We start from the raw sequence: 13,423 nt of genomic DNA, 5'->3' as shown, positions 1-13,423 counted from the left end.
TATTTATTGTTATTTATTCTAATTCCAACACTCTGATTTGGTTTTTTATCAGTTTTGGAATTCTTAAAACTGTTGGTATGCAGTATGGTCCGTGAAAACTATTTGCAAATTCTGGGAGATCTGAAGTTATTTTAATTTGGAAAGAAAAATGGCTTTGTGGAAACCATTTTTGCTATATACATAAAACTCAGCTCAAAATCATAAAATATCTCAGAATCCAATTGTATCTCAGCAGCTGATGACTTTTGTGGAGATAGACACTGCATGAATATTAATGATTCAATATCTCTTTGACATAAGAGTTCTTCCTGCTATGTAGATGGAGATGCTAAGGCAAGGAAAGGTCAAAATGCTTGTATTAACCATGAAATTGGTGAAAAGTGAGAACAGAAATCAAATGGTTTGCCTTTATTGCATTTTTTAATTTATATGTTCTTTCATTCTTTCTTTTCTTATGTATACTAGTATTTTTCTAAAAATTATGTAATACAAAAATATGATAACTGAACTTGGATTTAAGAAGTGACTCCTAAGGTATTATCTTAGCTGTTTCTTTCCTATTTTTCTACATGTGATAAGAATAATGTGTGTATTCACTTGCCAAGTTTTCATAAATAGTTTTGATATATATCTTTCCTCTTGCAAATTAAGTAAGACAAATTGTCAAATACAGCTTTTTTTTCCTGTATTATGGGCAAATATAATCTATTCAATACTGTCTGGGAGAACAATAGCACTCAGAATCTAAGTTTCAGCTGTTTCCTAGGTAACAGATACAGGTGCAAAACTGTTGTACCATATGGAAGGAAACAGCCAAGTGTACTAGAAAACTGAATTAAGTTGGTAAATTATGCACGTGTAGGTTACTCTCTCATGCATGTAGATAATGATATAGAAGTTAGTAGGACTTCTAGGAAGTAATATAATTGTAGTATATTCCTAGTAGTTTGTCTTTCACAGTTATGTTGAACATAAATTACTTTTCCTCACTATAAAGTTTGTCATACTTAATCCCCGTTTACCATTTGTGTGTCATTAAGACAACTATTTCACAAGTAATGCTTACTAAATTAGAACATAAATAAAGCAACTCTTAAGTTTTTCTCTGTGCTGCTGCTCCAGCCTGGGGGAGGTCTCCTGCAAACAGAGTCTCATTCTTGTAATTTAAACATCTGCTTCACATTTCCTTGAATATTACAGTAAAAAAGCAGTCATGACAATGAGATAAGAGGGTGATTTGTTAATGAAACTGTTCATTCTGTTGACTAGCAGCATCTCCTTTTTTCCCCGTGATCCTCTTATCTGTCAGTTGCATCCATTGATCATGTTTGTCCTTATGTCTAAGTCTATGGAGTTGTTGTTGTAAAGAATACTTTGAATTAAGTATAAAATGAAAATGTTTTAATGTAGTACAGTTGTGGTAAATCAGGTTTACACAGCTATAATTAGCTTAATCATAAACTGTAAGTTCATCTGATACCAGCCTAAAATCTATTGTTAGAATGCATAGTAAGGTTTAAAAGGTGGGTGATAGATCAAAGTATAATAATTCTATTACAACAGGTTACTTTGCAGAACATGAGAGCTGAAGTGGTAATAGGAAAAAAATGGATGTAGACATTGGGGTAGAGTTGCTATACAGTGTTCAGTCTGGTTTTGAAGAGTGTAAATTACCTGCACTTATGTAGGTATATATACTACAAATAGCAGACAATACTTTTCCCTCTATTCTCTTGGTTTTTTTCTTCAATTAAAAAAAAAAAATCACTTCTCACCAATTTCATAAACAACTGGTGCTTGCAAGTAATAGCTACTTAAATGCTTACTTATGTTTATAATAGCTAGGTATATTGCCTAGTTTTTATTGCAAACCTTAAAGTTGGATATTCCCAATCGATATAATAAGGCAGGGGAACAGGTAAGGTAACTAACAGTTGATCATGTGCAGCATGTACCCTGTGTCTATCCAGACCCCCAAATGTCTGTGCCCCTCCCAAGTCTAATCAAAGGGTTATGTTTGTTTTACACTCTGTGGGAAGGAAAAATAGTTCAGGTTATTTTTGCGTTACTAATTATGATCTGTCATGAACAATATCAAAACCCCACCATTTTCTAGGGCAATGGAAACCTAAGCATTTACTTGTAATGTCTTTGGGGATTTTTGTAAGGTCATTTTAAGATACTTTAGGGTATTACCAATGTGCTTAAATGCCTGAGTACTGTTCTCCCCACCCTTATAAGCAAACCATGTGCTCATGTGCAGTGACCTTGACATCTTTTCCAGAGAAAGGGACAGGGCAATACTACTTCCATGTTACAGAGCACTGTGGCAAGTGTGGTTGCAGGGAGCATGAAGCCACTGTTGATAAACGTGTCTTTTAAATAGGTCATACTAACCTATTTTGGTAAGTGAGAAAGAAAATAACATCTGTTTTAAACCATAAATGATGGCCAACAGAGATTTTTTCTGAAAGGTGTTAGCACAATTTTTATTATGAGAACTAGCTTTCAAACATGTTAGAGAAGCACAAAAAGAATCACACTGAGCTCTAGCAAACATAAAAAACCACATGTTAGAAGCCAATGAACTATCATGGCTGGGACTGTAATTCAGTCAGGTTGACCTGTAGAGTGAGCAGGTACACACATGAAGAGCAAATTACAGCTATTATCTTACATACATGGTACAAACAACCCCACAGAGAGGATAGGCTTTAATGCCATTGTTGAATATAAAATAATAATCGACTGAAGATGGGTTGTAGAGAAACAAAATTGTTCTGTGAACTGTATTCACCTTATTTGCAGCTGGTTTCCAACAGACTGCCATTGTGATTAATGTTTCTGTATCTATAAAAAAGCTACATTTTAGATATTAAATAACATCATTTTTCCTTAATTCTATTTCATTAATATTAAAGAGACATTAATATTTTCTGTTAGTAATTAATACAGTGTATTGATAAGCTTGAGCTACTTTTTGGGTTAAAAATATTTCCAAAGAACATCACAGGAACAGGAAAAATAAAATCAAAAAGTTATCTTAGTACAGAACACCTATAACGGATTTTTAGCAACCTCTTCTCGGGAAACTATTTTCTCTTGTTGATGAGGTAATATAAGCCACATATATACTACTGGACTGTACTTTAAGATATTTTGTTGACACTGATGTTGTGGTAGCTTTACTAATCATTTACATGACTAAATGTTTAACAGCCTTCTAAATTTATGAATGAAGTTTTTTCTAGAAGTAGTGGTTCAACTTGCAGCAATAACAATATCTCAGGTAACTTTCTATTAGGCAGCATTTATGCTGTGTATTAAAAATAATATTACAAATGTTTTTCCCTTTGTAAAAATGTAAAAATAATTTATAAACATCTAATATATTAGGTGCTCTTATATGACTGTTATGCTGATTTCAGAAGTTTGTGCGATGCAATGGGAACTCTACAAAAATGAAATGCTGTAGAAAATGTGTTGTTTTTATTCTTTCTTCTCTCTCTGAATAGGTATTTTGAGAGAATACATTAGTTCATTATTCCTTAACTTTATATATAAAGGGAATATCTGAATTGTATGAAACTGTCTTTATTTGGACTGTGATTGAACTTCCCTGAAAACTTTTTTCCATAAACCCTGTTTTGAGTTAAAAGCTTGCAGAGCAACTAATTACTACAATGCTGTTCATGATCGCATAAATTTTATTTTTTTTCCTCTAAATTTACACAGCTTTGTATAATCTCTCATGTGGAAATGTGTGTGTAACACATGCAAAATTTTTCCATATTTAATAAATAAATAATATTTAATATTCTGATTAACATTAACATAATTATTGCCTTTGTAAAAGTGAGGACATATATTCAATTCTTGATCGATCATTAAAGTGAGAGACATTGTCCCATGCCTTAAGGAAAAAAAAATTGTCAGTGTGACTTTTTTGTTCATTTTTTATTTCTTTTTCTAACTCGGACATATAGCAACTCATCAAAGATAACGTGACAAATCCAGGATTTAACAGATACTATTAAGAAATAAACTGCTTTACTTATGTTGTATGTCTCTAAGGTAGAAATATTTCTCTTCATTTTTAGAATTGCAGAATGAGAACTGTTTGATCAAAAATAATTTACAGAGGGTAAAATCTGGATGTGGCAACTAGGTCTGAACAGTACAGTATTGCAGAAATAGGAGTTGTTTTCCTCCACCCCTGCCAGGATTATAGGTATAATGGTATTAAGAATTCAGCTGCATGAGAGTAAAACCAAACTGTATCTTTCTGAGAATACCACAGCCAGAAAAGTTATCCAGGGGACTTGTTTTCCTGGCCCAGTCTTTTGGAGTTTACCCAGATGAATTAGAGTATGTTAAGTAAACTGCTTTCTTCCCTCCCTACCACCTGGAGCCTGCATCTACTCAGATGGAAAGGTTTGCTCACTGCAGCTCCAGAATGGTTAAGGAAAAAATGTGTTTCCCTCATGAGTATTTCTGAGTTAGACCCCTGAAAAGCGGTCACATAGAACTCAGATCTTACAAATTATATGTCATCAATCTCCATTTGTAAGGACAAATATGCAAATGATACGTGTAGATTAGGCTGTCAGTTAAACGTAGCTTGGTTTTGCTTATTTGTGTTACTTCAGTTGGAATTTTCAGATAGCTAACATAACAGGCAGTGGCTTTTAGAAGAAAAAAAATTCCTGGAGTGGTTTTTATTGCTAAAAACATTTTGCCTACTTCCACAGTTTAACTGCTATCAGAGTCCTTCTCTTCTAGATCTGAGTCTTGCTAGGATAGTGAGAAGCATTTAGGAACTTTTGCCCTCTACCTTATGAAATGGTGATGGAGATGTACATAGTGGTACAGTCACCATAATAATGCATGAACCCTTAAATACACCAAAATAATAAAGCTCCAGTCTCATACATGTAAATTAGACACTTAAGTGGGATCCACCTACAATACAAACCACTCCTTTACCAGTTTCTGTGAGGTAAATAATTGTTCCTCATTAATACTCACACCTTCATCAGAGCATCTAAAAAGAAGCATGGAACATAGATTTCTTTGCTGATCAGTGTATTTCTCTAGCCTTGAATTTATATCTTGAAGTTAACTTAAGTAGTAGCTAACTATAAATTTGCTTGCAACAAATACATGGTGTTTTGTTGGTCCAAATTTAAATATCTCATAGTATCAAAAACCTGTTGAAATAGTAAAGTTATCTTAATAAAAATAAACCCTTCTGAACTGTTTCTTTGTTTAATTTAAACTACATAGCAACTAATATTAGAGAATACCAGACATAAACTCTATTGTGCTTTGGTTCAGAAGTAGTGACAGTAATCACTGTATGTAGTATATTTGCTGTAGCAATTTCTGCTTTATAGAAGACTTGATAATGAAAAGAATAAACTAGATCTTGCCAAAGATATCCTTTCTCTTCTTCTGGCAATCCCACCTTCTCTTGCTCAAATGAGTTTGGTATGTCCAGTAATGGCAAGGTAGAGCTAGCTTATGAGCACTCAAGTGTAATTTCTACTTTCAGAAGTCAAATATTATTATGAAATATATTCATTATAATGTATTATTTCCTATCATATTTACAGGTTTTGCTACATATATTATATTTCAGTATTCACTTCATGAAAGTTTATATGAAATGCAATACCAAAGGTAATATTTTTTAAAAAATTTCAGATACAACTTTCCAGCATGATCTGAATGAAAAAAGTACAGGCTTGAAAACTTTCCTTAGTTTCCATGGACAGAAAATTTTTTCTACAAAAAGTATCTAGAAGTGTAGTCATTTTTTTACCTTAATGTGAAGACCAGACAAGGAAGTGTTATGGAACAAACTACTACAGAACAAATTCCTTACCTCATAAAGTAACTCTGTTGGTATTGTTGTCAGAAGTTAATACTCTCTACTTTTCCAGTTTAAAAAAAAACAAAAAAACCCTTTTAAACTCTTAATAAGAAATCAAATTCAAAATAATCTTGTGTTGTGTATTTTCTTTTCAGGGGATAAATGCAAACCTACTGAATACACTGAAGTAAAAAACATGTTACTGGATCTACAAAATCAGAGATATATTGCACAATCAAAAGATAAAACTCTTGATGAGAAAATGACTTTAAAGAAACTTCTTGTAGATCAGATGTTTAATTATTTTGATTCAGACAACAATGGACTTGTGGACACTAATGAATTATCTCAGGTAAGCTTTAGATTTTGTTTCCATTAGCACAGCAGCTATTCAGTTGTCTTTGTCAGGACTTACTTGATGCTTTCACTTTAGAAAATATATGTGAGTCTCTGAGGTAGAAAACTTCATTCAAGACTTATGAAAAAGCTGTATTATTCAGAAATTCTGCGGTGATTATTCAGAAATTTGAATACAGTGCTTTGGGATGTACCTTAGGAGGTTAGAACACTAGAGTTTTCTTTGACCATAGTTGTTTTATTATCTGCAGTATACTACTGTAAAGTCCATCTGTATAGATGTATTCCAAGCTGAAAACAAAATATTTTAAAATCCTTCCTGTAATACTAAACAAGTATTACTGCTTTCTACAAGTTAGGGCTAGAGAACTACAGTAGTAGTCTTGGAAAGAAAAAGTCTTGGTAGTCTCTAAACAGCAAGCTTTAGCTAAGTACAGATCTAAATCAATAATTGTTGCTTTGGTAGGCATGACAGCACTATCTTTAATCTACCTAGAATGGTTAATTCTATTAAATAGTGTTATGGCAAATGTACTTTGATTTACTAGATAATGTAGAAGTCCATGTTTGAGAAACTTAACCATGACAGAGCTGTATTAATGAGTCTAATACTAGGGAGCCATTAAAGAATTCAAGTAAAATAAGATTTGTTAGATGCCGCTGTTGATCATTATCTTATGTTTTAAGTTGCATTGAAGTGTTAAGAATTACTTACAAGTGAATAAATAATACCTAAGGTGTCAGGCTGGAGTTATCATTTCCATACTTCTGATATTTTAATGGCAATTTCCGGGACCAGAGGCTGCATGCAAATATAGGTTTCCTTTTCAATAATAATAAATTACCCTTTTAAAAAAAAATTTTTTTAAATTTAAAAAAAATTGTTGTTTTTCTGTACTTCATAAGACTGGGTTTTCCTGCTGGTTTTTATACACTTTCAGAACTTCAGCTTTCAAGGGAATTTACTGCCTGTTTATATTTTACAAATAATACTTTTTATATGAATACATAACTTATGTAGAAATCACAGATAGAGATGTGCAAATTATATATAATGCTTACTCATATATATCACTAACACTTGAAACAATGTGATAGTGCTTAGTGTATTCGTTAACAATCTAAAGAAACTGAATTTTAAATCTTTATTTTACCACTTGAACATAGCTTGACTTCGTTGCCATAGCCCTCACATAACTACGAGAAAATAGTTGCAACACTTTCACCACTGTAGATCCATTATCTAATTATCAGTGAATCAAGCTCTTTTCAGTAGAGGAGCAGGACTGAAGTACTAGTGCTGAAGGTCATTATCAAAAATATTTTGCAGAATTTCTAGGTTTATATAAAGAAGCAATTCTTCTCTATTCAGTTGCTACACCTACTCTTTTCCTCTTTCCTTTGCTTCTTTGTGTCAAACACAGTTTAAAAAAAAATTAAATTCTTCCATTATGGTGTTTTCAAACTTTTTATACACACTTTTTCCTTTTTTTTTTTTTTTTTTTTTCTTTTCCAGAAATGAATTTGTAAGGGCAACTGAAGTAATGCTTTTTCACAAGTATGGAAACAGGTCAAATAGTCTTAAAACCCAAATATGGTGCTTTGTGTTTTTGATAAAATTCATTGCAGAAGTATCAAATTATTAAATCTAAAGAATAATGTAAAATAAGATCATTGTTAGTGCTGTGTGTTTTATTATTATATGTTTTGGTAAGAGACACAATGAACTGACCTGTTGCCCTCAGAAATCATTCTTTAGTCAGTTTGAACAAAGAAAAAAAGAGAATCTATACCTGTTTCTTGTGAAGCCTTCCTAATAACAGAACATTCAGCTGAGAACCTTTGTCTCTTTCATACGACAAAAGGAAACTCTGAATCACCTTTGTGAAACACAGAATAGTGTGCAGCTTTGCAGTTAAGAACTCAGCTCCCGTATAATATCGATATTTGTTAATCTGACTTCATCTGATGGAGGAAGATTTTATCCTGCATATTTACTGAAAACAAACCATGTATGTGACTCAGTTCTCTCTGAAGACTTAGATGATAAATTAAAATAACTCAGAGTAACATCTTCAAATGAAATGCACTGTTTTTCAGAGCATTATCTTTGATTGTTGAAAACTTGACACTTTTTTCATCCTCCTGTGGTTTACCCCGATGAATGTTTTTTTGTTCTTGTTAAATGTAAAAGCTTGATAAATCAAGATTGTTTTACAAGTTGGGATTAGACTCTTGCTCTCTTCTGCCCTTAGTGTATATGATAGCTATCAGTATTTCTAAAAATTGGAATTGCTGTAATAGAAAAAAAGAAACAAAAATACCTTGTTTTGAATACATTGTTTAGAAAGTGTTGAATCATAATGTGAGAGAGGACCCTGCTACTGAGAGAATGCTGGGCCCATTAACTTCCTTGAGAATGTGATTTTTGAGGGGGAAGGGGTGTGGTGGTGATGGAAGAACATTAGAAAGGTCTTTAAACTTTCCCAGGGTTGAATGGGAGTGTATTGGGATTGCATGGCAAGATTTTGGTAGCAGGGGGACTACAGAGGTGGCTTCTGCGAGAAGCTTCTAGAAGCTTCCTCCATGTCCCACTGAGCCAGCCGGCTCCAAGTCAGACCTGCCACTGGCCAAGGCCAAGCCCATCAGCAATGGTGGTACCATTTACTTTATTGCCTTTACATTTCATTTACATTTACCATATACCTTTGGAATAACATACCTAAGAAGGGGAAAAAAAACCTTCTGCACAGCAACAGCCAGGAGAGAGGTGTGAGAATATGTGAAAAACAACTCTGCAGATACTAAGGTCATTGAAGAAGGAGGGGGAGGTGGTACTCCAGGCACCAGCACAGAGATTCCCCTGCAGCTGTGGTGAAGACCATGGTGAGGCAGGCTGTGCCCCGGCACCCATGGAGCTCCACGGTGGAGCAGAGATCCACCTGCAGCCCAGGGACGACCCCACACCAGAGCAGGTGGATGCACCCAAAGGAGGCTGTGACCCCGTGGGAAGCCCACGCTGGAGCAGGTTTGCTGGCAGGGCTTGTGACTTGCAGGAGACCCATGCTGGAGCAGCCTGAACCTGAAGGACTGCACCCCATGGAAGGGAACCATGCCGGAGCAGTTCATGAAGAACTGCAGCCCATGGGAGGGGGACCCACCTTGGGTGAATTTCAGCCCAAGAAGAAGGGGACGGCTGGGTGTAAAGTGTTTTTAAGATTGGGGTTTATTTCTCATTATCTTACTCTGATTTGATAAGTAATAAATTAAATTAATTTTTCCCCAAGTTGAGTCTGTTTTGCCCATGATGATAACTGGTGAATGATCTCTCCCTGTTGTGAGCCTGTCATTATATTTTTCTCTTCCTGTCCAGCTGAGGAGGGGAGTGATAGAGCCGCTTTGGGTGGCACCTGGCATCAACCTACCTCAGGGAGACATTATTGTACTCTTGAAAACGTTCTCAGAATTAGGAGAATTTTTCTCAGTTGTGCTCACAATACAAGCAAAATTTTGAAATCTGCAGACCTGTCATAAATAATAATTCCTGTCTGCATTTCTAATTTAATCATATTAAGGGAATATGAAAAATAACATATTTGTTGTAGAAAACAGGGACTCCTGAAGTTAATTTATTTTCACATGAATATTCAACTTCAGTTTTTAGTGCATCTTAAATTTTACTTCTCCTCAGTCTTGGTGTGCAATGAGTGCAATCAGGCTCTTGGATTGCATTTTATTATCTTATAGGTGTCCACATAGTCATCCTACCTAATGTAAAATTGAAATTAATCAGTTGGAGATTTGAAATGGTGACAGCAACACTCTACTTTTTATTGATGTATTTAGGCTCAGAAATCATAAGGTTCTTGCATGTGCATCTTGATGCAATAGAAATGAATATTCCTCTCCAGAAAAAGCAAAAATAGTGTTTTTTATATAAAAAGCTATTTCAAATAGTAGGACCATTCTAAACCAAATATTTCAAGTATTATAACAATAAATAAAAATTGTCAGGCTATTCGAACAATTCTGGCATCTAGGTATATTTTTTTTTCATGGCTTTGTAATCTAGTACAGAATTGCAGTTAAAAAATAATTATAACTCTATTACACAGTATAAATGTCAGACAAGGTAGTCTGCAATGAAGATAGAAAAGTGGTGGGATTATGCAGCTCAGTGCAGGCTAAGTGAATATATTTTTTTTTCCCATATAAATTCTTCTGACTTGACTGCTTTCACTGCTGACCCTAACTCATTCCTAGTTTCCAAATCCTATGTTGGCAAGTCAGATGTGACTTGATTTTGAAAGAACTTACTGATAAAGTTAACCTTTTAGACCACTCTGGTTTGAGAATTAGGTACTAATCAGAAAGAGTATCTACTCTTCCAAAAGGCTGGGCTATGAAATAGGCAGAAATTTCATCTCTTCATCACCTCTAATCTAACATAAATGCAAAATATCTGCAAGATTTCTAGTAAAGTGGGGTAGTTCCTTCAATGGTTTGTTTTGCTTTGAATGATAGAATGGTTTGGGTTGAAAGAGACCTTAAAGATCATCTAGTTCCAACCCCCTGCCATGGGCAGGGACACCTTCCACTAGCCCAGGTTGCTCAAAGCCCCGTCCAACCTGGCCTTGAACACTGCCAGGGAGGGGGCAGCCACAGCTTCTCTGGGCAACCTGTGCCAGTGTCTCACCACCCTCACAGTAAAAAATTTCTGCCTTACATCTACTCTAAATCTACTCTCTTTCAGTTTAAAACGGTTACCCCTCATCTTATCCCTATACTCTGTGATAAAGAGTCCCTCCCCATCTTTCCTCTGGGCCCCCTTTAAGTAGTGGAAGTCTGCTATATGGTCTCCCTGGAGCCTTCTCTTCTCTCAGCCTGTACTCATAGAGGAGGTGCTCCAGCTCCCTGGTCATCTTTGTGGCCTGCTCTGTACCTGCTCCAACAGGTCTGTGTCTTTCTCCTCATGTTGAGGGCCCCAGAGCTGGACACAGCACTGCAGGTGGGGTCTCAGAAGAGCAGAGTAGAAGGGGAAAATCACCTCGTTTGACCTGCTGGCCACACTTATCTTGATGCAGCCCGGGGTGCCGTTGGCTTTCTGGGCCATGAGCACACATTGCTGGCTCATAGTCAGTTTTCCATCCACTAATACCCTTAACTGCTCCACTAATTCCATCCACTGATACCCTCAAGTTCTCTCAATCCACTCATCACCCAGCCTGTACTTGCACTTGTGATTGCCACAACCCATGTACCAGACTTTGCACTTGCCCTTGTTGAACTTTATGAGGTTTGCACACACCCACCTTCTCAAGCCTGTCCAGGTCCATCTGGATGACATCCTTTTCCCTCCAGCGTGTTGACTGCACCACATGGCTTGGTGTTGTCGGCAAACTTGCTGAGGGTACGCTCAGTCCCACTGCCTGTATCACCAACAAAGATGTTAAACAGCGCTGGTCACAACTCTGACTCTCTGACCCCTGAGGAACACCACTCATCACTGCTCTACACTTGGACATTGAGCTGTTGATTGAGTGGAGAACAGTGATGAGTGGTGTTCCTCAGGGATCAACTTTGGAGCCAATGCTGTTTTTTTTTGTTTTAAAGCACTTTGAAATAATTTAAACTGATCCGAAATAAAGGATAATAATTGGGTTTTCTGGTTAGCTATGAATATTCAGTTGTTAACAGACCCATGTGTTCATTGTCTTTTATCTTATGCAAAAGCAAACTGGAATTTAATACGAAGTTATAAATGGAATGTCAGCATTTCTAATACTTGAGTGCTTGATTATATTGTTGCTTCTCTATAGAAGAGAAAAAACATCAAAAGTATTATAGAGAGATAGGGGAATATAATGTGCTTATACCAGTGATGAATGCAGTTACTCCTGTATGGTGGAATTGCCATTTTATTAGTAAGCCTTTTCTGGTTATCATCAGTGAAAGCTTACATTAGCTTTTGGAATACTTCACCTTGCTCAACAGTGAAATTCAAGTTCCTTCTGTGAGTGAAAGTGAAATAATCTATACTGGATTAGACTTTGAGCTGCTTAGCTTCTATTTATTTCTTGTACTAGTGAGCTGAAACAGCAAAATATTTTTAAAAAGGGAAGTGACATAATCTAAAAGCAAGTTGAATATATAATAATAATCATAATAAATTTTCCTCTTCCTTTCCTGCTTTTTAATGATCTATTTTCTGGAGTCAAAGAAAGAATTTAGCATCCTTGTTTATAAGATAATATATCAAGGTATTTGAAATTACATATATTTTGTTATTTACCAGCTGAACATGGGGCAAATAAAAATAAGTTACATTTTTTAAAGAACTAATCCTTACTTCTGCAATTTATTTTTATGTTTTCTCAGTGTCATTTAATTTCGGTTAGTGAGACCAAACAAAAACAATTAAGAAACAGCCTAATGAACCACTCACTCTCAGGAAATGTACCAAGTTCATCACTGTGTCACAGAATGAGAAGCTGAAGTTATGGGAATTGCTATAAGATTAAATATGGCACTTTCACGTATCAGTTTAATATGCTTCAATTACAGGTGATACCAGAAATACGGATTTCTCATAAAGCATAATGAACCTTTGAATAGTGTTATATATCCATGTGTGTTTGTAGATAAACAAGGTTGGGGTGTGGGTGTGTGTATGCATATGTAGCATCTTTACATAAAGCATCAATTCAAAATTTCTAATGTAAATTGTACTAAAAGAGAAACAAATTTTAAGTAGGCTATTAAGTACTGTTGTCTTTATTGATATGTGTACATATGTGTACTTACCTGTAAATCTCAGGAATGCGCCATGCCTTGGAAGAAAACACTCTCTGTAGATGAGTAGAGCTGTATCTATATGTGGCTTGGTTACTATATATTATCTTAAAAAAAAACATATTCTGGATTAATTATACATTTAATTGGTTTACCTAATACAGTATTAATTGCTGCTAAATGTATAGGCAATATAACATTTTAATTAGTTTCTTCCTGTTTCTGTTCTTTAAGTGATTTGAGAACAGATGTGTGTCCTTTTTTATGCAACAACTTGTCCTAAATTATGGATACGTCTTTTCCTTTAAAGACTGATTCCTAAACTATGTTCCTTATATTCTGCCACTGATATCTGAAAGAAAAAAAAAAGTTAACTTTCTGTTTTATATTTATACTAAT

The 13,423-nt window shown here is 35.0% G+C and overlaps 1 protein-coding gene across 3 annotated transcripts in view; it reads left to right on the top strand.

The window, feature by feature from the left end:
- Nucleotides 1-13,423, top strand: part of FSTL5 (follistatin like 5) — a 332,497-nt gene that overhangs the window by 176,185 nt on the left and 142,889 nt on the right. For all 3 annotated transcript variants that reach the window (XM_074905701.1, XM_074905702.1, XM_074905700.1), the window contains exon 5: nucleotides 6,031-6,227. In XM_074905701.1, the coding sequence (XP_074761802.1) occupies nucleotides 6,031-6,227 (197 nt within the window). The remainder of the gene's footprint in view (nucleotides 1-6,030; nucleotides 6,228-13,423) is intronic.

This window comes from Athene noctua, chromosome 4, assembly GCF_965140245.1.
Source record: "Athene noctua chromosome 4, bAthNoc1.hap1.1, whole genome shotgun sequence".
Classification (NCBI taxonomy): Eukaryota; Metazoa; Chordata; class Aves; order Strigiformes; family Strigidae; genus Athene; species Athene noctua.
Note: the sequence above shows the minus strand (reverse complement) of the source record. Positions and strands in the feature narration are given on the sequence as shown.